Source organism: Podarcis gaigeae (genome assembly GCF_964106915.1).
Source record: "Podarcis gaigeae genome assembly, chromosome: 9".
In the NCBI taxonomy this organism is placed as follows: domain Eukaryota; kingdom Metazoa; phylum Chordata; class Lepidosauria; order Squamata; family Lacertidae; genus Podarcis; species Podarcis gaigeae.
Window position 1 is genome coordinate 4302260 of NC_139685.1, and position 26124 is coordinate 4328383.

The 26124-nt window shown below is 46.1% G+C and overlaps 1 protein-coding gene and 1 long non-coding RNA gene across 5 annotated transcripts in view; one reads left to right on the plus strand and one right to left on the minus strand.

Moving 5' to 3' along the window:
* The window catches only part of LOC310825230, a 315724-nt gene that overhangs the window by 246057 nt on the left and 43543 nt on the right, over window positions 1-26124 (minus strand). The window lies entirely within an intron of this gene.
* Window positions 18253-26124, plus strand: part of CPEB2 (cytoplasmic polyadenylation element binding protein 2) — a 65787-nt gene continuing 57915 nt past the window's right edge. Inside the window, exons 1-2 of one of the 4 annotated variants that reach the window (XM_083698281.1) lie at window positions 18253-20329; window positions 25048-25338. In XM_083698281.1, coding sequence (XP_083554407.1) covers window positions 19691-20329; window positions 25048-25338 — 930 coding nt within the window. In that variant the 5' untranslated portion in view covers window positions 18253-19690. The remainder of the gene's footprint in view (window positions 20330-25047; window positions 25339-26124) is intronic. The other 3 variants (XM_083698283.1, XM_083698282.1, XM_083698284.1) reach the window with 3 other exon arrangements.

Below are 26124 nucleotides of genomic sequence, written 5' to 3' on the forward strand. Positions count from 1 at the left end.
AGGAATGGCATATAGGGAGAAGACCAATGAGAAATTTCTCTCCGATCCCTACACATGAGTCTGTGCTCATATTATTAATAATAGTCTTAGCAATTAGAGCTGTGCACAAACAGCACTTCAACAATCACCTTAAGCCATTGAGAATTATGCCTGCTTTGTCTGAATAGAGCCCTTCTGGACTTTGCTTCTTGCTCAAGCTCTGCTGAATGGCCAAGAAGAGACAGAATGTCGGCAGCGTGGGACTGAGGACTGCCTGAAGCAGTGTGATTGCTACATGCTAATAGGGTGATCCCAACCATTTTTTTTTAAATCACATAGGAATTTTAGAGGTACGTCCTGTAGAACTCCATGGGACTTACCTCTGTGTAGAGCTGAACAAGACTGCACGGTGAGATATCTAACAATAAAATACAGGCAGGTAATAGACTGATCATTCTCTACTATTCTTTGTGGCACACAATGGCCTCACAGATATATCAGACCTGAGAAGTAAGATGCACACACACACACATATTCACACTAGCAAAGTAAAACACAGCTGGTAACTCTACATTTAAAACCTTTCCTTTCGGCAGAGTGCCTTTGAAATGTTAAAATATTTATGCTTTCTGAAATGCAATGTGCGCAAACAGAACTTTTTTCCTGCAAAGCATTACCTTTTTTTAAAAGTGGGGCATTAGAAAGTTGTGCTGTAGTTGATGTTCCTGTTCCATAATCTACCCATTAATATTTCACCAGTGAAACTTAGAGAATGGGGGAAATCTTTTGAATTTTGTATGGCATGACAAACGTCCAAGAGTAACGAAAGCTACTCTGGCAAGACTCCCTGGGGACGAGGGTTTAGGTCTTCCTGTTATTGCCTTATGCTCCTATGTCATCTGCACTTCCTGGCAAAATGGGTTTTAGCAGGAGGTAATTCTCCATGGAGGGAGCTAGAAGAAAATTATTTTAAGACTCCACTGGAATATGTTTTGTGCACTGACGTCAGTATTAGATAAGGGTGCAGATTAAAACTTTGAATGAAGATCTGAGGATCTGAAAACTGATCCAGACAGAGCCCTCTTGCCATCAGTTCTGTTTATGGACAAGTTCAACAAGGATGGTTTTTTTGTGAAACTTTGACAGATGAATGAGGGCAGCTCCCACTGGATTGATGAGGAGAAAGTTGTCCATTTATTCCCTAATAAGAATTGCCTGTGGAGAATACTGATTTCCCATTTCAAAACTCCCTTCAAGTCGGACATTTCATACAAACTCAGAAAACTCACTTTGTCACCCTATTTCTCTAACCCTTTCTGGTTGTGAATTGTGGTGTCTCTGAGGGAACATGAAACTTGGTGGGACTCCTGCAGACCTCCTGCTGCATGTGGCTGCCATTGTCCTCCCCAACCCAGAACAATACGCCCTGGGATGATGCTACATCATGACATGGTGTCATTCTGAGGGAGAGACCAGTGCCCACTGCCTGTCACGGGGGACCATTTCCCCCCACATAATGCCACTCAGAATGACACTCCCATCATTCCTGAAATTACATGACTTTTAAATTGTAGATTAGTTATTGGAGATATGGGATATAGCTTTCACAGAAAGGTTACTTAATATATGAAGATAAGAGAATGAAGAACATATCATGAGGTTCTGGCATAATGGGAGTTTATTTCTACATTTCTGGAAATAACATGGTAAGATTATGAATTTGACACTGTAGCAATAGATGCGAACTGAGTATTTGAAATGTGATATTGTTTGCATTGCAGATATACTATACATTTCTTCCCTAATAAAAGAAATGTTCAATGGTACTGTGGTTTTCTTTCATCATGTATGATTGCAGTCCAAGGTTTGACCATTACAAAAACAAAATGACCCTCGTAGTTTTCTTTTTTAAAATCTCTGAGTTCAGTTTGCCTTTGCTATCTACCATGTGCCCAAACCCTGCTTTAGAGTAGTTCTCCAATCACATGAGAAAGGACCACTTTCATATCACCCTGAAGCCTGGCGTTTTGCTTTGCTGGGCTGCACAGTGCAGCCAAAGAGCGAGAGGGAGAGAGATGGCTCTCGCATCAACCCTAGTATTCCCATTCCATGTGATGATACTGCGCCAGTTTCCTGCCATGCCCATCCCTCATCACTTCCCACTGTCTCCTGCAGTTGCTTTAGGGCCCCTAAGCCTGGAATGGATGACTGTCACCATGGCAATAAAGTCTGGCCCCTCCTCCAATACAGTGGGATATATTTCAAAGTCAGAACTACTTATATCACTGTTTTTATTTATTTATTAGGTTTAGGCACAGTCCTTCAACAAAAGATCTCAGGGCGGTTCACAAGATAAAAAAATACAAGACAAAAGCGCAAATATGCAGATGTTAAATAGCATAGAGGATCAAACTGAGCCCTGAGGAACTCCACGTTGAAGGCTTCACAGGGCTGAAAAGCATCACCATCTGAGTAGGGCCAGAATCGCCACAAAGCGATGCCACCTACCCCCAACTCTCTCCAGAAGGATGCCATGGCCGATGGTATCGGAAGCTACTGAGAGGTTGAGGAGAACTCGCAAGGTCACATATCCCCTGTCTCTCTCCCGACAAAGGTCATCATGCAGGGCTACCCAGTTAAAAATGCAACATTTGCCATGTTGACTGCGCAGGAATCTTGCAGATGTTTCTGGGATTATCTGTTGCTAATATAGATATATTTTTGAGGGTTCGGGAAGGCTGCGTTGGCCTGGCCCATTCATTTTGCAGCCATTCCACAGGAGTCACTTGGCTCTAGAGGTCAAGCTCATTGGTAAAGGATGGGTGAAAGGCTGCTCTGGAGACTAACAGGCTTACAAAGCAGATTATGAAGAAGGCAGAACATTAGTACGGGCAAAGGGTACCATGACTGTAGAATGCCCTCCCAACTCTGTAGGCCTGTATGCTTTGTGAAAACATTTTGTTGTACCCAGGCACTTTAATAAGTAGTTATGTTTAGTTGTGCTGGTTTGATATTTAAACAAACAAACAAATGCTTCAAGATAACAAATCATATGTGTTAAAACAGCAGAGGCAATAGGAACATGAGAGCATTGCAGCGGTGAGCTGAAAGCAGGACAGGACACATTTGGGGAAAATAAAGAGGTATTGTCACACCCCATAAAGATCTAAGCATGAGTTACAGGATCTCTGTAAAGATTACAGAGATAATGTGATGTGATTCGAACATGCAAAATAAACTATATAATTGCTAAGGTTTATCATTATGATCGTCTCTAACAATGGAATCTTGAAGGGAGAGAAAGATTCTGCAACCTCACATTACTAAGCATTATAGTAATGCCAGCTGGCAGTGTTGGGGCGGGGGGAGCCTTGGAACAAATGCTTTCTACCAGATATCATGTGCTGCATTCAAAGTTTAGAGCGCCATGGTGCTTTTCTTTCAGCAGACATGTTCTGCTTTCACGGAAAAGAACGTGAGCACTTTGCTGCTACAAAAGATGAAGGGCAGAGATTCCTTTTACTAGACCCATATCCATTAGTGGAGGGGGAGGGTGTTTGGACTTTTAGCTTATATAATACTGTGTGTGAAGAGCAACTCAGTGTCCCTCACAAGCTCACACGTCCGCCACAGCTAGGCCGCAGTTCAGCAAAAGCATATCTTCGCATCTCCTTTGTGCGCCTTCGGAATACGCCATTTAAATGCATCCTTCCTTCAAATTATTACTGCAGGGAGAGAGAGAGAGAGAGGACAGTAGATGTGAGACACTAAGTTATTACTCTCTATCTTGGGCTTTTGATCATTTAGTTTTCCTTACCTCTGCACCTGTTTAATATTTCAGACTTGAGATACTGTCTTTTATGTCCTCCTTTTTTCTGCCATCTGTTGACACAATTCAGTTTGTGTCGCCTGGGTAAAGTCCAGCTGGCAAACACAGAAGGTGAGCACATTCACTTCCCCTGAAATTGCAGATTCGGTTGGTGGGGGAGAACGGGGTGCGCTGGGGAGCAGCGGCTGAACCTGCTCCTCCAGACTACGGTAATAGCTCCTGAGCTAAGAAGCCCATAATTGCAATCAGCGCTGAGGCCAAATTTTCTCCATGCGCAGGCATCCTTTTCTCTCTCCCCCCACCCTACTCCCCTGCCCCACTTGTATGTTGCAATCACAAACAGTAGGAAATGCAGGATACCAATCACGATGATAACAGCTGCACTCTGGGGTCAGGCTTTACATATTCCCCTCTTAACAATAGCAACGTGTAACTCCATCTCCGCACCGAGCTCTGAATAATTTATTTATAGATGCCATATCTATTTTCTATGACATCAGAATGGCTTTTCATAAAGGGAAGGTCATCCAGATCATTCTGCACAGCAGCCCTGAAGGATTACAAGTATCTGTTCTTAATAGATAGAATTTAAATTTCAGGAGGCAGGCGGGTGTGGGTGGTGGGTTATTGCAAAATAAAATGAAATGTTCTCTGACACTGGCTTGTTTTGGAAAACGGTGACATGCCATTGTAACATTAATGTCCCCATTTCATAGTGGAACAAACTAGTGAGGAGAATCAAGAAAATCATTAACTTTTCTCTTGTGCTTGACTCTTCCTAAAGCTGCCAGTTTTTCCATGGACCACAAGAGATTGTGCAATTTCTGGGAAATCCAGCTAATTGCAATAAAATAAATCATTTACCAGGTGTATGAAAAATGTGCAAAGGTTCGATTTAGTTCTTATAAAATGGCTTCAAAAATTTAAATATACAAATTTGACATTTTTACTTGAAAATTATTATATTAGATCTGGGATTTAATTTATCCCATTGTGTTCATTTATCCCATTCCATAGCATTTAAATATATTTCATTTTTCTTCTATCCCCTTGTTAAGCATGTTTAATTCACTCACTTCTTTGATTATAACTGTCAGGGAACTGCCATCAGAGAGTCAGGTGGTGGAAGGGCTTAAGGAGGCTAAGAGACCCTCAGATGCTGAGGAAGGAACCAGCAGGGGGAGAGGGAGAGTTCCTGCAGAAACTCAGGCGGAGGGATGGCTCCAAGATGCTTCCAGTGAGAACAGCGGGGAGGGCTCAGGACCTCCACTGGGGACGCCCACTCCGCGCAGGAAACTGTCACGCAGAGAATCCAGACGTAGAGTTTCCGTTAAGGAACTCTTATGTTGGAGTAAATTCCGGAAGCGTCCACTGACGGATTCTGCCAGCGATTGAGGGAGTCATGCTTTGAGGGCTCCCGTAAAGGCAGAGCTTTGAGACCTATGCAAAGCTCTGAGGGATTCAGGTTTTACGCACAAGCAGCTCATTATCCCATCACAATAACTATGGGTATTTGTGTGTTTGTTTGTGTGTGTGTAAGTTGCTTGGAGACCTCTGGATGGCAAGGAACTAATAATTTTAATTTTAATAATAATAATAATAATAATAATAATAATAATAATAATAATAATAATACAGTGGTACCTCGGGTTAAGAATTTAATTTGTTCTGGAGGTCTGTTCATAACCTGAAACTGTTCTTAACCTGAAGCACCACTTTAGCTAATGGGGCCTCCTGCTGCCGCCACGCCGCCGGAGCACGATTTCTGTTCTTATCCTGAAGCAAAGTTCTTAACCCGAGGTACTATTTCTGGGTTAGCGGAGTCTATAACCTGAAGTGTCTGTAACCTGAAGCGTATGTAACCCGAGGTACCACTGTAATAATAATGGGTGATATTTATTGGTTTGTTGCTTTGTTTAAATATTTATAAACTGCACTTTCACCAAAAAAATACAGCAAGGCAGTGCACTGCAAAATAATAATAATAATAATAATAATAATAATAATAATAATAATAATAATAATACAATAACAGCAATAAAAATATAAGTAAAAACAGCAATAAATACTGGTCAGCAATTTGCCTGAATAACACAGTTTTAATGAGATGTCTAAACAAAGGCAAGAACAATTCCTACCAAACCTCTACTGGCAGGGAGTTCCATGGGGCAGACATGTCACCTGAAAGGCTTGGGCCCTAGCAGAGGTCGCCTGAATCTCAGGGGTATGGGGAACCATAAGAAGAGGCAGTGTGGTGTAGTGATTAGAGTGTTGGACTAGGACCTGGGAAACCAGGGTTCAAATCCCTGCTCAGCCATGAAACTCCCTGGGTGACCTTGGGACAGTCACAATCTTGCAGCCTAACCTTCCTCAAATGTAAATGGGAGGAAGAGAAGCATGTATGCTGCTTTGAGCACCTGCAGAAAAGGTGGCATAAAAGTGCAATAAACAGTAGAAAGTGCCACATAAGGGGATCATAGGCTGTGTGCACATTAGCAGCTTAAAAGGCAGCAAGATCATTTTTCCTTGCTGCATTTCAAGATGCATTTGCAAACTGCTGTACACACCAGAGAGCGCGCAGAGATGTCCTCAGCTGATGTGCATTACAATTTGTGAAGCTGTCATCTGTGCATGAGCAATGGCCTTCACAGATGTACACACACCAGCTTAAACAGGAAAAGGTAAAGGACCCCTGGACGGTTAAGTCCAGTCAAAGGCAACTATGGGGTTGTTGTGCTCATCTCGCGGAGGGAGCCAGCGTTTGTCCACAGACAGCTTTTTGGGTCATGCAGCCAGCAGACTAAACCACTTCTGGTGCAACAGGACACCGTGACGGAAACCAGAGTGCACAGAAACACCGTTTCCCTTCCCACCAGAGCGGTACCTATTTATCTACTTGCACTTTGATGTGCTTTTAAACTGCTAGGTTGGCAGGAGCAAGGACAGAGCAACAGGAGCTCACCCCATCACACAGATTCGCCGACCTTCTAAACAGCAACTCCATGAGGCATAGAAGGCCCCATCCAGCCGTCTTAGGAACTGCATTCCAGATTTGTGTAGAGTTTACTAGGCAGCAGAGGTTTAGGACCAGAGTTTTCCTTCTCCTAGATGGGCTCCCTTCCCAGCTTGACAAACCCCATCTGCCCCCCACTTCCCTCTACGGCACATGCAGAAACCGCCTTCTTGACTGTTGGACCCACTGTTGGGCTTGTCCGCTTAGTCTGCCAGACCCTCCAGGGGAAGGTCCAAACTCATTGAGGGTTTGAGACCCATTGGCTACCCTCTCCTGGTTTTGCCAGCCAGTAAAAGCTGTTCCCGGGACGCAGGTGGCGCTGTGGGTTAAAGCCTCAGCACCTAGGACTTGCCGATCGAAAGGTCGGCGGTTCGAATCCCTGTGGCGGGGTGCGCTCCCGCTGCTCGGTCCCAGCGCCTGCCAACCTAGCAGTTCAAAAGCACCTCCGGGTGCAAGTAGATAAATAGGGACCACTTACCAGCGGGAAGGTAAACGGCGTTTCCGTGTGCGGCTCTGGCTCGCCAGAGCAGCGATGTCACGCTGGCCACGTGACCCGGAAGTGTCTGCAGACAGCGCTGGCCCCTGGCCTCTTAAGTGAGATGGGCGCACAACCCCAGAGTCTGTCAAGACTGGCCCGTACGGGCAGGGGTACCTTTACCTTTACCTTTAAAAGCTGTTCCCAGGTTGTGGCTGCTGTCACATGCTGACAGCTTATAGCAGCCACAAATGAAAGTGAGCGCAGGGTCAGGGGCATACGAAGGGGGGGGCGGGGGCGCTCACCCCGGGTTCCATCCCAGAGGGGGGTGACAAAATCCCCCCTGGACGAATCGTGCCGCCGCACCACGATAGGGCCCCTGCCAGGCGGATTGCGCCACCATGCTGCAATCGCCCCCCCCCCCCCGAGGATCATGCCGCCATGCTGAACGCCCCACCACTCTGGGTACAGGAGCAACTAGCTCCGCCACTGTGCAGGGTACCCCGCCCCTCCCCATACTTAATTTTAAAGCGCTCACATGCCAATTATGCAAAACTTTGAAATGACTTTCCCTCAGAGTTGTTGACTTTCTAAAAAACTTGTTTAAAAAAAGAGCTCTCCACATATAATATACAGTGGTATCTCTAGTTGCGGACTTAATTTGTTCCGGAGGTCTGTTCTTAACCTGAAACTGTTCTTAACTAGAGGCATGCTTTTGCTAATGGGGCCTCTTGCTGCTGCTGCGCTGCTGGCACATAATTTCCGTTCTCATCCTGGGGCAAAGTTCTCAACTCAAGGTAACTCTTCCAGGTTAGCGGAGTTTGTAACCTGGAGCGTTTGTAACTTTAGGTATTTGAATAAGAAATAAAGGAAGGCTTATTTATTTCTCTTTTACTTCTCACCCCTGGGCAATCTACCATAGTCTAAAAGACAAGGTCTCATGACTGGCAGCTGGCTGGTTCCTTATAATCTGAGTCTGCATCCAGTCTGGCTAATTACAGCCTATGATTACCAATCACTGAACATCGCTGTCACCTGCCATAGCTTGACAGGATGGTACCATCTGTGCCCCATGGCCGCAGTATGGCAAGCAGGCAAGAGGTCACAAAGAGGGGCAAAGAATCCTTGGTGGGTGGTAAATGTTGTGTATTGAGTCAAAGGATTTTATATCTGTATTATTATTGTCTGTATTGCATTAGGGTAAAGTAACTGCCTTTTGGTTCCAGAGGGTACAGCTACTATTGGTTCATTTAAGCTGCTGTATTTGGATCCTCTGTCTTATTGGTTTCCTCCAAAAGGCAGGACTGTGATTGCCTGAGATTGTTCCCTCCAAAATGTATCCTTTCTAGCTTGTTCCCTGTCCCTATAAATGTAGCTCTCCCCTCCTCAGTCTTCAGTCTTGTTGCTTTAATAAAGAAGTGTTACTAGAGAACTGTCTCCAGCATATTATGTCAAGAGAGCTGAAATCACAAACCCCACGTCACAACAACTGGTGACGAAGGTGGGATCCGGAATGCTGAGGAGCGGTTAACGCAGCCCTGCCTCAGAGTCCGGATTGAAGCTAAAACAAGACTCACTGGCCAGCTGAGAAGATGACCCTGCCCACAGGACAATGGAGAGTCCAAGGGTATTGGAGCCCTTCCAGCCATCAGAGCCCCACACGTGGGAAGACTACGTCGAACGCTTCGAGTTCTTCGCGGAGGCTCAAGGGATCACCGATGCCAGCAAAAGAAGGGCCACATTCCTGAGCTACTGTGGGCCTGAGATCTTCACGCTGGCCAAGGCATTGCTTGCTCCAGCGAAGCTAAGTGAGACATCTCTCAAAGATATTCTTGCCTGCCTAACAAGCCATTTGGCGCCTACTGAGACCAAGATGGCCCGGCGGATGGAGTTTCATAAGAGGCAGCAGCGTGCTGGGGAGTCTGTATCTGCATTTCTAGCTGAACTGCGGAAGCTCGCTCAGCACTGCGACTTCCAAGATCTGGAAGAGACTCTCCTGGATCGTTTTATCGGTGGTCTGAGCAGCAAGAAAGCCAGAAGACGCATCGTGGCTAAAGAAGAGGTTACCCTTGCTTCAGCCTTGAAGTAGGCCACCGCCACGAAGAATTATGAAAGAGAGGAGCTTGATGCCAGTCGCAGGGCCCCTAAGCCACAGATAGAAGTTGCGCATGCCATGGACGAGCTAGAGGCTACTTCGAGTCTGTGGGGTCGAGTCAGTGTGTCAGGCCTGCACAATGCACAAAGATCACCGAGGCAGGTGCCCTGGTTGTGGCGGAAACCATGAGCGGAAGAGTTGTCGTTTCCGGGATGCTATGTGCCGGACGTGTGGGAAGACAGGTCACATCGCCAGGGTCTGTAGATCGGCGGCGTTGGGAGCGACAGGAGCACCTAGACTGGAGCATCGCAGACCGCCCACAGCAGCCCACGTTCTACAGGACTGCCACTACGTAACGGAGATCAACGGGAGGGTCGTGCAGTTTCCAGCGCAAGGCAAGGCACACGTCAAGGTGAAGATTGAGGGTCAGCTGTGCGACATGGAGGTGGACTCCGGATCTGGATTCACTATCGTGTCGGACCAGACCGCGAGGACATTCTTCCCCAGGGCTAAGTTGCCCCCTCTGGAGCCCTTCCCGGCAACTTTGCAGTCATACTCAGCGGGCCGCATCCATGTCATGGGAATGTGAGCCGTGAGAGTACAGTTCCGGGACAAACAGGTGGTACTCAAACTGTTGATTGTGAAGGGCAGTCGCCCCAGTCTCCTGGGCACTGACTGGTTCCCCGCCCTGGGACTGAGTATATCAGGGCTTAATTCAATCCAAACCTGCCCTGAGATGAGTGAGGCATTATGCAAAGAATTTGCTGGTCTCTTTAATGGAAAACTGGGTTGTTATAAAGGGCCCCCAGTTGACTTCGAATTGGACCCTGGGGTGGCCCCAATCCGACTCAAACCAAGGCGAGTGCCATTTGCACTGCAACCCACGATCGAAGCAGAGCTGGATAAATTGGTCAAGCAGGGAGTTCTCTCACCCGTGGACTCCGCTAAGTGGGAGACTCCAATCGTCACGCCCCTTAAAGCAAATGGGGAAGTCAGGATCTGTGCTGATTACAAATGTACTATCAATAAGGCACTCAGGGGAAACTCATACCCCATTCCAGTCATATCACATCAGTTGGCTAAACTGGCTGGGGGCAAGGTGTTCGCCAAAATTGACCTGGCACAAGCTTACCAATAGCTGCCAGTAACCCCACAATCAGCGGAAGCACAGACTATTGTCACACATAAAGGGGCGTTCAGAGTTAACAGATTACAATTTGGAGTTTGTGTGGCCCCAGGGATTTTTCAAGGACTCATGGAATGCCTGTTAAGAGGTCTGCCGGGGGTCTTGCCATTTTTTGATGACGTTTTGATTGCTGGAAAAGACCCACAGGAACTGGTTGCACGTGTCTGTGCAGTATTGCTCAAGTTCAAGGAGGTGGGATTGCAACTAAAAAAGGAAAAATGCAGTTTTGGGGTGCCAACTGTCGATTTCTTGGGGTTTAAAATTGATGCATCAGGCATCCACCCCACAGATGCTAAGGTTAAGGCCATCATCGAGGCACCACGATCACAGAACAAGACGGAGTTGCAGTCATTCCTGGGACTTATTAACTTTTATCATTCGTTCTTACCCCAGAAAGCTTCGGTAGCTGAACCATTACATAGACTGTTGCAGAAAAAGAATGTGTGGCGATGGGGGCAGGAGCAGCAGAAGGCTTTTGACTCCTTGCGAGGAATGCAGAGTAGCAGGAGCGTCCTTGCTCATTATGATGAGTCGAAGCCGCTGGTCCTGGCATGTGATACCTCTCAATACGGTCTGGGGGCAGTGCTGAGTCATAGGGAACCAGATGGGTCGGAAAAGCCCATCTCTTTCTATTCCCGTACGTTGTCGGCCACGGAGCGCAACTATGCTCAAATTGACAAAGAGGCACTTGCAAATGTGGCAGGAATCAAAAAGTTCCATGATTATGTGTACGGTCGCCATTTCTCCATTGAAACGGACCACAAACCACTGTTAGGGTTGTTCAACCCGAACAAACAAACGCCACAAATTCTCTCCCCCAGAATGTTGCATTGGTCTATATTCCTGAACGGGTTCCAGTACACCTTGACCCATGTGCCGGGGAAGCGGTTGTGCCACGCTGATGCGCTGAGTTGATTGCCCCTTCCTGGCGGGAGCAATGAGGATCCTGCTCTAGCGGAGCACATAATGATGCTGGAAACACTTCCGGGGGCTCCTGTAACGGCTACTGATATAGCTGAGAAAACGAGGAAAGATGCTGTTCTCTCCCGTGTGCTCACTTGGGTGGGGAGGGGGTGGCCAGGTGGTCCGCATGAAGACAAATTCAGGCCTTATGCGACAAGGCAGCACGAGTTGTCCATGCATAAGGGTTGTCTCCTGTGGGGAGATAGGGTGATCATCCCAGCACCACTGAGAAACAGGGGTCTTGAGACACTTCACATGGGACACCCAGGAATGGTCAGGATGAAGTCGCTAGCCCGATGTTATGTGTGGTGGCCTGGAATGGACCAGAACATAGAACAATGGGTACGAACATGCAAGGCATGCCAAGAGGTGCGGCCAGAAGTGGCCAGAGCACCAGTTCACTGGTGGGAGCAGTCCAGATCTCCCTGGAGCCAGCTGCACTTAGATTTTGCTGGGCCATTCCAGGGGAAGGTCTTTTTGGTTATTGTCGATGCATATTCCAAATGGTTAGAAGTGGCGATGGTCCCTAGCATGGTATCAGCTGCCGTAATCAAGGTGTTGAGGCAGCTGTTTGCAACCCATGGGTTACCTGAGACCATTGTATCAGATAATGGGGCAGCTTTTGTATCCCAAGAATTCAGGGCATTCTTGGCTGATAACTTCATAAGAGGGGTCACATCCGCGCCCTTTCACCCATCCTCCAATGGGCAGGCGGAGCGCATGGTAAGAACAGCCAAAGAATCCATTGCGCGCTTAATGGAGGGTAACTGGTCAGCTTGCATCGCGCGAATGTTATTTTTGCAGCATGCAACGCCGTGTACTGCAACGGGCAAGTCGCCAGCTGAGCTGCTCTTGGGTAGAAGACTGGTAACGGTGCTGGATTATGTCCACCCGGATAAAATGCCAAACCATAATGCAAGAGCAACCCCCCCAGGCTGAGACTGACGCAACAAGGTATCTCGCCCCTGAAGATCTGGTCTGGGTGAGGAACTATTCATGAGGTTCGCGGTGGGTGGCTGGTGTGGTCACCCAGGCTAGTGGACCTGTGTCCTATTATGTGACCTTGGAAAATGGGCAAGTTTGGAAGAGACATATAGATCAGCTGAGGCGCCGGGCGCTCAGCAGAGAGGAGTCTGATAATTCATCCCTGGCTAACGACGCAGAGCTGCAAGACCAGAGTGAAAATGGCCCAGAGGTGCAGTCACCAGGGGCCTCAGCAAATGAACCAGGGTCTGCTGGTCCTCAGGATGACGAGGTACAGGTAGGGGACCCTGAGATGTCTGGGACTCCATCTGTTCCTGACGAAACCCCTATAGCAGCCCCCCTACCACAGGTGACACCCAATCCAGAACCGGCAACACCTGTTGTCAGGAGATCAAGTAGAAGTTGTAGGACCCCACAGTACCTGAGAGATTACGTCTGCTGTGCTCACTAGGGGGGGAGGGGTGTTGTGTATTGAGTCAAAGGATTTTATATCTGTATTATTATTGTCTGTATTGCATTAGGGTAAAGTAACTGCCTTTGGGTTCCAGAGGGTACAGCTACTATTGGTTCATTTAAGCTGCTGTATTTGGATCCTCTGTCTTATTGGTTTCCTCCAAAAGGCAGGACTGTGATTGCCTGAGATTGTTCCCTCCAAAATGTATCCTTTCTAGCTTGTTCCCTGTCCCTATAAATGTAGCTCTCCCCTCCTCAAGTCTCAGTCTTGTTTGCTTTAATAAAGAAGTGTTACTAGAGAACTGTCTCCAGCATATTATGTCAAGAGAGCTGAAATCACAAACCCCACGTCACAACAGTAAATGTGTTACGGACATGACAGCTGAGTGTCATTGAAGCATATGTATTGAAAAATATGTATTCACAGCTGAAGATGCTCTCCTGAGAAAGAAGTTGCCTCTGCAGCATGGCAGGGATCATTCAATAATCTTCAACAAAATGCAGTTCAGACAAAACTCTCTTTTCCCACAAAGGTGAGCACCTGCACACAAATATTAAACCATAAGTTATGGTTCTTAAAAAGAAAGCTGTTTTGTGCTTGATAATAAAGATGCAATGTATCACAGTGTTCCTTGCTCGGCTTTTTGGTTGCTGGGAGAAGGATGTGCATGTAAAACATCCCTAAATCTTGGCCCGGGAACACATAGCTTGGATAACAAGGGATAACAAGCATGGAGCCACATCACTCTCACTTCATGCCTGGAGAACCTCTGAGGACGCAAGAGGGACTTTGGTGATGGGAAACCTGGTGACACAAACAGTTTGGCCAAATAACACAGGTAAACAAAAGGGAGGGAGTCCTTGCCTTCCTGCAGGAGTGGATAACTGGGCCACAAATATGGGGAAACAGGGTGCCAACTAAATAATAATTCCTCCGTCAACAGGTAGTAGCAACGTCTCCTATACAGTGCAGAGCAGGGGTAGTCAACCTTTTTATACCTACCACCCACTAATGCATCTTTCTGGATGGTAAAATTTCCTTACCGCCCACCAGTGCTCAATGGAAGGAGAATTCAACTTATGCCGTAGAACCCCCAACTGCCCACCTAGAATCCTGAAACGCCCACTAGTAGGTGGTAGGGACCAGGTTGACAACCCCTGGGTAGAGGAAGAGCTTTGTTGGCCATGAAACCCTGCATGCAGGATAACTCCTGACATGCACAAGCCAGCGAGGACAATGGGGCATGCAACCACCTTTGTGAGTGAACACAAAGCTTCTGCTCTCCAGCTATTGCTACTGTTGGACAAATACTTGTGACCCCTTTGGGGCCAGATCCTTGGCACATAAAGTATGTTTTATTCAAACACCCAAACCCAACCCCCAAGATGTAAGTCATTTTTGTTCTTGACTTATGAAACACGGGTTATTTTAACAATGGTTTGCTGTTGCATCCAAACCTAGCAGTCTTGCTTAACCATTATTTGTTTGACCACTCCACCTTGGTGTTTACTAAGTTACAGATGCACAAAGAGCAACTGGGGGACGGGGGGACGGAACCAAGCTAACCTACTTGCTTGTGGGATGACTCATGGTTTATTGAACAACCGTGGTTAAAACAAGCCATGGCTTAAATATTATGTGCAGCAATTATTGGAATGAGAGGTATTTCAGAAAGAGCTTTGCTGTGAGAATAACCAGCAAAATAAGTTGTTGTTTTTAAAAATATATATTGAGATTTTACATTTTTAAAAAAATAAAAATATCATAACATATAACAAAAATACCATTCCCCAATTTCCCCCTCCCCTCCACAACTTCCGTCAGCTTCCTCTTCTGGTTTTTTGGCATATTATCTCCTCCTGCTTATTTGTTATTTCTTATTCTTTTAAAAAAATTAAATAGTCATTATTCTTCTCTTATCATTTTAAAATTGTCATTCTAATTCCTACATTTGTTTTCTTAATTGCAAGTGTTTAATCAAACCACAGAGCCTAGGAGTTGCCAATCAGAAGGTCGGTGGTTCGAATCCCTGAATCTCTGGCGGGAAGGTAAGCGGCGTTTCCGTGCGCTGCTCTGGTTCGCCAGAAGCGCTTAGTCCTGCTGTCCACATGACCCAGAAGCTGTACGCCGGCTCCCTTGGCCAATAAAACGAGATGAGCGCCGCAACCCCAGAGTTGGTCACGACTGGACCTAATGGTCAGGAGTCCATTTACCATTTTTAATCAAACCCTGCAAGTGATTCCATTTCTTTACATTGATTCTGTAAGTATGACATGAATGGTTCCCAGTCTTTCTTAAAATCTCTATTGTCCTTGTCTCAAAGTCTTTCCATTAGTTTTGCCATTTCAGGATATTCCATCAGTTTCCCTTGCTATTCTTCTTTAGTTGGTATTTCAACACTTTTCCATCTTTGTACTAGCAATATCCTAGCTGCAGTTGTAGCACACATGAAAAGTTTTTTTCTTCTCTTTTGGCAAATCTTGACCTGAAATGCCTAGCATAAAATCTTCTGGATTTTTCACAAAGGTTATCTTAAACATTTTTTTTCAGTTCATTGTAAATCATAGCAATCGTAACTTGTGATGCATCAAGTGAAATGCATTCCAACATCCAAGAATGGTGCCAGAGCTGGTGAAAGGGAAAGGTGGCTTGAAAGTGTTCATTTTTTGCAAGCACCGATAGGACTACATGCAAAGATGGACAGCCAAGCTCATGTACCTTTATCCACTATGTCCAGGAGGCAAGCAGATAGCTTGTGCAAATTTCCCACTGCTACACTTTCTTCGTACCAGGTATAAGACCTTAAAATCCGTTTTAAAAGCATAAATCAGTTTTTCTTGTGAACTACCATCATATTTTGTAAATAACTGTTTGGTACGACCTGAGAATGTCTCGAGGAACACAATTTTCATATAAATTGGCCAGGGCTGGAGGAGTACGTCTGACAGCTATACGAAGGAGCATGCAGTGAAGGAACCCTAATTTATCTGCAGTACAGCAAAATGAGGGAAATGTGGTTTATGTACTAAGCTGCTAGATCATTCAAAGTGCTGCTGCATATTAGCTTGCCAGAAAAAAACACATTGGTTTTTATGACAGAGAAGTCTTGATTCTTTCCCTCATTTTAAATTACTGTATATATTAAAAGACCGTTGCTATAGTCTTCTAGTTTTCCCCCGTTCTATTCCTTCAGAGATCAGAACTGGCCAGCAACCTCTAAATGAAATAGTAGCTGCTTTCACTGCTTCTTCTTTTGTTGTTGGCATTGAGAAAGGCAAATTTGAGGGAGGAGATGAGAGAGGGAGAATGGAACAAACAGAGACTTAGGCACCATCTTTAAGATCCTCAAGGTTCTCTCAAGATTGATTAAAAGGAGATAATCGCAAAACCATTGAAATCTGAAAGGGCTAACTGAACAGCTAATGGGCCAGATAAGAGCAGCTCATAGCTCCAACCACTGGCACTGGAAGAGGGATTTTAGAAGCACATGGAACAGGAAGCACAATCCAACTATACTTCCTGCTTCCTTCCTCACAGCATCACGTTCAAAATGGGCATCAGGCAGGGCCTTCAGTTCATCAGTCACGCCCAACATCCCTTTGTGTTTCCCTCAGAATTCTGATGTACCAATGATAATCATGCCTTAAAGTAACAAAGTGGAAAAGTTTTGGCCGGCTTTGTCATTTTTTCAGAGCAGTTGTTAGACAAGAGTGGGAGAAAGCCTGTCATGCTGATAATTATCCTCAAAACTATTTTTTTAATGCTTCCTATTTGACAATTGCACATTTTCATGCATGTGCTAGTATGCTGGGGTACTGGGCAGGATGAGGCCAGCAAGAGCACTTCTATGTGTGGTATGTACAGGAGCTGCTGCCCTTCCCTTGTCTCCTCCAAAGCTGGTGAGGGCAGAGGCAACAGGGACACAGCAGTGGTGGATAGGCTCACACCCCAGCCCAAACTGACCACACTGGGATCTTGCAAAGCCCCTTTTTCAGATGCTCAACCTTGGGCAGATAAATGTCTGTTTGTATAGAACATGCTGAAGCTTTCCAACCAGTCTCACTAACGTAAAAATGCTACTTCCAGGAGAGACTCCACCACTTGATACAGAATGGTTGTATGAGAAGGAACTGGAGCTGATACCAAGGGCCTTCTCGGTGGTGGCTCCTCCGAAACGATGGAACTCCCTCTCTGGAGAAACTAGACTGCCTCCCTCCTTGCCATCCTTCCACCAGCAAGTGAAGGACTTTCTGATTCCAACAGGCTTTTGGGAACTGACTACTTTCAATGACAGGGCTAGCGTCATGTTGCTTTTATTATTTTATTATTGTTAATTATTTGTATGGTTTTAATAGTGTGTGTGTGTGTTCTATCAATCAAGGTTTGTTTGATTTCATTTCTTTCTATATTTATAGCTGTTTATTTTTATTTTTAAAATTTGTACCCCACCATCTGACTGGGTTGCCCCAGACACCCTGGGCAGCTTCCAGCGCATATAAAAGCATCATAAAACATTAGGAGCAGGAATCTGCATCTTGCCAGCCAGCAGATAAGTTCCCACCAGCTTAGTTTCTGCTCCCCCACTCTCTGGACTTTACTGATTATAAATGCTGTATTTATTTGAGTTAGATTGTAAATGTTTGTTTCACTGATGATGCGTTAATTATCTTATATGAGCTATGCTGCATTTGTGATGTTCTGTTGTGTTCTACCATGTTGTCGTTATTAGTTGTTTGTGAGCCACTTTGGGATTCATTTCAATGACAAGAGGCACAGAAATATACTGAATCAAAACCAAATCGAGCCACTTGCCGCAGCTTGCGAAAAGCGACTGATGACGTTGCGAAGCGAGTGGTGGGCGGGACCGTGTCCCACGCGAACAAGGCGTTGGAGTGACGTCAGGCTCCTTGGGAGAGCCGATTGCGCCGCGCTTCCTGGGGGACGTGGGGAGAGAGGGCGGGGCGGAGACGCTGTTTCCCAACGCAGCCAAGTAAAACACCCAAATGAGCTTTCCACCGTGTTAGCCAACGTATCCCTCCGGCCGCGTTAATGAATTTTTTGTAAAAGAAAAGCCCCCCCTAATGAAATGTCTCGCGTTGGTCTCGTCCGGCTTCCCCCCAGCGCCGACTAACCGACGTCGAAGACGCCACGGAGAGACACGAGCCGACGGCGCATGAATAATTCAGAAGGAGGCGGGGCCTGAGGGCGCGGCGGGGACGTTGACAGACTGGCGAGGGGCGGGATTGTGATGCGTGACGGCCGTGACGGCAGTTCCGGGTTCTTATGCGGGCGGCTGCGGCGGGGCTGGCGCTGCTCAGGCGGGGCTGGCAGACCGGCTGCGGAAGAAACGAAACGCGGGGATCCTGTGCAGGGAAAAGAGGCGGCAGCCCTTTGGGGAGGGGGGGGTGTCTTCCCAGCCCTTTCTTTTGCGCAGGCCGTTTGTAGGGCCAGGACAGTAGAACATGGAGGGGCTTTGACAGGAGCTGCTAAGAGCACGAGATCGAGGGCGGCGGGGATCGCTTCAGTTTTTATGCAGATAAATGAGATCGATAGATAGGCAGATATATGTATTTATGTACATACCGAGAGAGAGAAATCTCTGGTTTCGGAAGGGGTTTTTCCTTTGATTTTTTCAATGTCTTCTTTAAAGCGGGGGCTATTTTTCAGCACAGGGGGATTTTCCCCCAGTACTTTAGTGACGTGAGGAAATCCATTCAATAGAGTTGGACACCAGTCATAAACAGGGCTGCTTCTAGATATACATATACTGAATTTTTTTATTATTATTTTAATAACTTTGACAATTTCTATTTCGTGAAGGGCGGTGGTTGTTCTCCCCCCCCCTTTTTTTTTCTTTGGTCCAGGACAGGTTTTTGTTAGTTAAAACCCTCCCCCACTTCTCTCCGCCCCCTGCCCCCCCCAAGAACCCAAATACATGATTTTGCAGCCGAAGCCTCTTTTAGCAACGAGCAGGGAAGCTCTGGTTTCGCCATCGCTGGGTACTTTGGGGGCGAAGCAAGCCAGGAAGGAAGATTGGCTCCCCCCCAAAAAAAACAAAATAAAAACTGGGCAGGAGCAGGAGCGCGGAGGGGGAGAAAAGAAGAAGGGCAGCCTTTGCATTGACTGAAAGAGCCGGACTCTCTGCAGAGAGGGAGAAAAAGGAAAGCGCCGAGCCAGCAGCAGCAGCAGCAGCAGCGCTTCGGCGGAGGGAGGAGGCGTCGCCCTCGGTCCTTCTCGCCGCTCCGGACGCCGCTTCCCCGAGAAGCCGAAGCAGCTTGTCCGGGGAGGGCGAGCGCCGCTGGCGGGGCTGAGCGCGGGGAAGGCGAGGCTGGAGCGCCGGGCGAAGCGGGCGGCGCCGGCGGCCCCCACCCACCGCTCTCCTCTTCTCTCCGCCCCGGCCGGCTTTAAACCCCGACCCGGACGAGGGAGTCGCCTGCTGCGTGTCACCCAGCGGCGGCCTCCCGCCTCTCCCTCAGCGGCGCCGCCGCCGCCTCGCGAGCTGAGCCGCCCCCAAGGCTCGCTTGGCCCGCGCCGCCCTTTCTCCTCACAGCGAAGCAGCCCAAGCGCCGCCGCCGCCAGCGCGGTCGGACCCCCGGCGTCCCTCGGCTCGCTCGCTCGGCCGACCCCGATGTGGCGCCCGGCGGCGACGTCGGCTGCCAGGTGGTGGTGAAGCGGCGCCGTCGTCGCCCGCTCCCTTCTCGCCCTCCTCCCTATGGAGTCTCCCCCCAGCAGCAGCAGCACCAGCAGCCACTTGCTGGGCAGCGCCGGGAGCCTCCTGCCCGGCGGGCTGGGCTCGGGCTTCAGCAGCCTGCAGAGCCCCGAGCTGGGCAGCCCTCACGGCGGAGGCTCCTCCTCGGCAGCCGCGGCCTCCCCTCCGCCGCTGCCCAGCTTCGGCACGCCGTGGTCGGTGCAGACCTCGCCGCCGCCGCCTCAGCAACCGCCGCCGGGCCAGCAACAGCAGCCGCCGCCGCCGCAGCCGCCTCCTCCGGCCGCCTCAGCCGCCATGGCTCCTCCGCCCAGCCCGGAGTCGTCGTCGTCGTCTTCGGAGGGCGGCAGCAGTTTCTACGCGGCGGGCGGCGGGATGCCGTCGTCGCTCAACCCGGCTTTCTTCCAGAGCTTCTCGCCCGTGTCGACCCACGCCGCCTCGGTGGGGCCTTTCGGAAGCCCCTTCTCGCCAGCGCCGCCGCCGCCGCCGCCTCAGATCAGTTTACCTCAGCAGCAGCAGCAGCAGCAGAACCGGCGCTCGCCCGTCAGCCCGCAGCTGCAGCAGCAGCACCACCAACACCAGGCGGCCGCGGCCGCAGCGGCAGCCGCCTTCCTGCAGCAGAGGAACTCCTACAACCACCACCAGGTGGGTGCTGCGGGAATCGGGGGTCCCGGGTGGGTGGCGACCCAGAGGAGAAGATCCAGCTCTCTGGTAGCTATTGCCGATTAGTGGCCCTTTCCCCGATCTGGCCCTCCTTCCGAGTCGCCTTGGCGCGCCGTCCCATCAAGCAGTTTGGACCTATCGATGGATCGATTGAATACATGATCACGCAGGAAAACGGTGTATTAACAGTCGCCCTCCCCCATTCGGAAGGTTGTTTAATGGCAGGAGGGCTGGTAAAGAGGAATTTAATTGCTTACAGAAAGCTGCTGGTGAAACAGGGTTTGTGTGTTTCTGTGTGTGTGTGTGTATAGAAAGAGGATGTCCTATGATTGAAGGACCTTAGTGGGGTTGTTTTGGAAACACATGTGTGTGCATGCGTGTTATTTTTGCTTTAAAAATTGTTTTTGCTGAAAACATAAAAGAATGGGGACACACACACACACACATTTCGAATGCATGAAAATTGAGCAAGGAAATATGGTGGCAAGTTCTGTTTGGGTTTAAGGCTTCTCAGGTTTGAACCCTGTCCTATAGGGTTGCTCTCTTCCAAGAAGAGTTTGCCAGGTCTGCTGTGGCAGGAATCTGTTTTTGAGGAGAGGGACTGCGTGAGGAAGGGGCTGGGGGGCCAAAGAGAACAGTGGAGTGAGCCTGGGCAGTCTGTGTGTGCGCACATGCGAGAGAGATTTTTGAGGACACAAATGCACATGCCGAAGTGTCAGAGCAGTGTCAAGCCGCCAGCTGGCTAGTGGAGCATGGGGGGGGGGGCAAGGTGCCTTCCTTCGGAGAGAGGAGTTTTTCTAGGGGTTGGGAGTAGACAAGACGTGCCACACCTGACCTCCCGGTCCAATGTGCTCACAAGGGAACACTTGTGACCATGTATATGGCTTTTCTAGTGCAAAGGTTACCTCAGGGAAGGGGCAAGGGGGAATAAATATGTGCTATAATCTTTAGGCTGATTTCACAAGTTACAAAATTCCAATGTGAAAAATAAGTCGTAAGAAAATAAAGATAAAATGAATCCTGTGTGTAGGTCAGTTGTGTGTGGATGATCTTATATGTCTGCTTTTTTTTGCACAGTATGTGTGCATTGGGCAATCAACCATTGAGGTCTAATTGACACATACGGTGTTCTGTATTGGACTTACATTGTGCAATACATGAAAGTGCTTTCTTTGTTGGAATTCGGTAATATGTGAAGAAGTCCTAGGAAGACAAAGGAGACCTTTAACTCCCACATCTTTTTCTTAGTTTCTGTTACAGTAATTCATAATAAATTACTGTACTAGCATTCAGATGGCTGTTCTCTCTTCCCAGTCCTCTTGATCAAATCTGCAGTCTTAACCCACTTAACTGGCAGAAAGCCCTATTGAATTCAGTAGAACTTACTTCTGAGTAAACACGGTTAGGCTTTTTCCATTAAATATTTATTCTCTGTATATATAATATGGCCTAGATTGGATTGGATTGATCTTTATTACGGCCATTGGCCCGTTACACGACAGTTTCCCATACCAACATATTTTACTTAAACCTCCGAATTTAAAATCGCCAAAACTTACAAAAGACAAATGGCCTAGACATTTAATGCACTTAATACAATCAGTGCAATCTTATGCATGTTTACTTGTAAATAAACTAGGGTTTCTATGCTGAGATCTGCTGAATTTTACTGCTAGTTTTTATTGTTTATTTTGCATTGGGTTTTTCCGCTGGATATTTGTAAATGGTTTTGTATTGTATTTTTACCTAACGATGATAGCCACTTTGTGGAGTATGAGCTCAAAAAGCAGATTATCAGTTTTTTCAAACCAAATAAATTACCAAATAAATAAGTTCTGTATTCAGTACAACTTACATCTGGATAAGTATACACAGGATTTCAGTTATGAAGGGCATGGGTATAGCGGGGGAGGGGGGAATCAATCAAAATCCTGGCTACGCCCATGATGAAGGGTCTACATAACTTATAGTTATGTTTAAGCAATATTCACTGGGTTGTTATACTGGCTACCTATAGATTTTATTTGCTTTTATTCAATAGTTTTATTTTGCAGTGAATCAGCAACATCATAACTTCATAGTGAACAGAACAGGGCAGTTTTGAACATCTGTTTCAGACAAGCTTATTAGTTTATAGTGACTGTTTTTTGTTTAAATGAGTTATACATATGTGTAAACCAACAACCATAAGTGGTAGTCCAAAATCTGGCATTCCAATCCGCACACCCATAAATTGGCCTAAAGCAGCTTAAACTGAGAATCTTGATTTATCCAGGTTGTGAATAGGTCTGTACACAAATTTCCGCTTACATTTTATTTTGCAACACTAAGCTATGTGCTAAGCAGCTTGCATAAGCAGCTGTAGATGCCAAGAAAAGTTTAAGTGTGGTATTTCAGGTTGTCCCAGTCTTTTCGCATGCAGCACTTACTGCTACCTTATGGGTGGGCTGAAAACCGTTTCTCCCATTGGTTGGAAGCTTTCTTCTTTCAATGAGCTCTGCATACTCACAGTAATATAAGTTTACAGTTTCATGTTTTCTATAACAGACTAGCTTTAAACTTCCTTGTTCATCGGGTAGTGTGCTGCATTTTGTTTGTGCTCTAGTATTGTACATTTATGCTTAGTATTAAACATTTTCCTTCTAATCTTTTTATTGATTCATTTAAAGCTCTTTAATGTTAAAGGCCTCTTGCTTCTTCTTGGAACAAGCTGGCCTAGTAGATTGCTGCTGCTCCCATTTTACAGATGGCTGAGAGTAAGTGGCTGCCTAGCAGGTCAAAAATGGATTGAGATCAAATGTCACCCATGATGGTGTAGAATCTAATTATGATTGTCTGTGTAACCAACTGTGTTTCCGTAATAAAGGCCTACAATGACAAAACAAAAAAGAATTATAAGTTGTATTTAATGGAGAAACTAAAATAAGATTTTTTAAAAGTATCGTTGATATTCACTATTCGGTCTATTGTTGGACAAGCTAAGAATTACAGAAAGAATTTCTAAGTTTTTCACAAAGCAGATGAAATCTCTTCTGCCTTTTGTGCTTTAAGCTTTATAAATAGTAGTACTTGGTGGGCATCAGACTAGCTGTAAAGATGAAAATCCTGTTAAATCCTGCTACCTTCACTGTTAGTTTTACAGTATGATGCGTATTTCTCCTAAAAATTGCAGCATGAGACATTCAAGACTGACCTTGTCTATCTGCAATTATTTAGGACTTTAGTGTCTGCTTAATTATCCTACCCAAATGGTTTATATATCTTCTTCACCAGGATGTATCACAACAGTCTTGAAAATATTTCACTTTGAAATAATTATATCGTGACTGTTCCTGTGAGATACTAGTTCTCATCATCCCTGTCGATTGGCCATGGTGACTGGGGCTAATGGGAATAGTAGCCCTCTAGTTGTTGCAGTACTATAAGTTGCCCCTCCCAAATTCTTTTTAAATGTATGGGGTTGTTGTTTTTTAAGCCAAGTGTTAAATTATTAACATTGGAGGTTGACACATTGCACAGCTATAGCTGTTCCCGTATCAGTGTCATTGAAAAGCTTTTCCGTCATATCACTTGACATAAAATATTGTACCAAAAGCTAAAGAAGGAATTTTGAATGGTTATTCTGTGCAATATCTCTCCCCCCCCCTCAACCTGGACCATCCCTCTACCTTTCCTAGGGCTACTATGCTTTTACTTACTTCTTAAGTCATCAACTTCTTATGCTTTTATTGTATATGATGATGCTTTATGGCCTAGCTTTTGCTGCTTCATAAAAAACCCCAAATATAGCTACCTTAAGCTTGTAAATAGCAACTCTCCCAATCAGCTGTGATAAATAAGAATCTTTTCCAGGTGACTAGTCAGAAAACCTTTGAAAATTGTAACAGTTATTTCTGTCACACCAACAGTCTGAAAGATAAAGAGCTGAGTACACATAAGTATTATGGACAGTTGAGCTAGCAAATATCTGTGGGACATTAAAGGTGCAGTCTTATACAGTACTTTGATCACCTGGGGGCAAGCCCCATTGAACACAGTAAGACTTAATTTTGAGTTGCACTTTAAGCCTTGCATACTTCTGTAATCCTGAGAGAATCACCTCACTTATCAAAATAAATGTATATAGGAAGATAGTGTTATTGAAATAGGGATAAATACTTATTATTACGTGTGTGTGTGTGTGTGTGTGTGTGTGTGTGTATGAAACCTTCAGTGGTGTGTATAAAGCAAGTGTCAGTTTTCATTTTAATTACCGGTATTTATGAATAATGTTAGAGATACAGAACAGTGAGACTCTGGACTGCAAGTTCAACCAAGCACTCAAGTTGAGGAATTGCAAATATTTCCTAATTTGTGAGAGAACAGGGCTGATCATTTTGGGATATTATAAATCTGGCATGTAGTTTTGACATTTTTCTTTAAAACCTGATTCATCTGTTTCCGTATATGCTAGGTTTATCAAAACTAAGAACTATGTTTGTGTTCCTCCTGTTGCCCTGATCCATAAAAAGTCAATTTGGCCTTAATAAGATTGTAGTATTAAGCTTATTTGGGAGTAAGCGGAATTCTGAATTCAGCAGGAATAATTTCTGAGCAGCCATGCATAGGATTAGGCTGTGTTACCAATACTTTTTAAGAAATTGATCAGAAATATTTTCAAATAACTTTAGTATTTCTCCTCCTTCACCTCCCCTCCTCAGCCTCTTCTGAAGACATCACCCTGGAGCAACCATCAGAGTACTGGCTGGAGCACAGGAAATATGTCTTGGGGAAGTGTGCATGGTAGAGACCATCGTAGAACTGGAAACATGGGAATTCCAGGAACTATGAACCAGATCTCTCCCTTAAAGAAGCCGTTTTCTGGTAACGTCATAGCTCCTCCCAAGTTTACTCGTTCTACTCCATCGCTGACTCCTAAATCATGGATTGAAGATAATGTTTTCCGAACAGACAGCAACAGTAACACGCTCTTACCCTTACAGGTAAGAATGGTATGTAACCACAGCCTTTTGATGTTGTTCAACTTTTGCCAACATACTGTTTTTTAAATAAGTAAGATGGCTGAAAATGTACTTTCTGACTACAGTTACATCTCCTTAATATATAACTTGTGTTGTTTAGTTCTCTCTGTAGATATTGAATGAGATAAAACTGAATACTTCCTTAATCATGCAACTTTTGTAACGTTTATACAGTGGAGCCTCCAGATAAGAACTTAATTCATTCTGGTACGAAACTTAATTCGTACGTACCCCGGAAAGTCCACATCTAGAGGCACCGCTTCTGCGCACGCACGCGGCGTGATATAGTGGTACTGCGCATGCGCACGTGATGAAACCCGGAAGTATACATTTCCGGGTTGGCCACGTTTGCAACCCGAAAGTTATGTTACCTGAAGGTCACGTAACCCGAAGGTCCACTGTATATTGTCAGAGCAATGTTTTGCACCCTGAAACTTGCTATGAAAGTCAACAGTCAGTATGGCAATGACTTTCTGCTGGAATTGCAAACATGGCACTGCAAATGTTTAGATTTGGAATGCAAGTATTCTCTTTTTTTATACTTTTGTCATATGATTTTCCTTGTAAATTAACTCTCGTTTCCTTGTCAGTTTTCCCTGCATTTCATACCACTGAAATGAGCAACTTGGTACTTAGAGAATCTGGAGGGAAAATTGAGTTTTTTTCACTTTTGCATAAACTACAAAACAAGGCAATAGCAGAAATATCAAAGAAAATGTGTTGTATTATCACTTCTTTCAATGAGTACATGAGTGA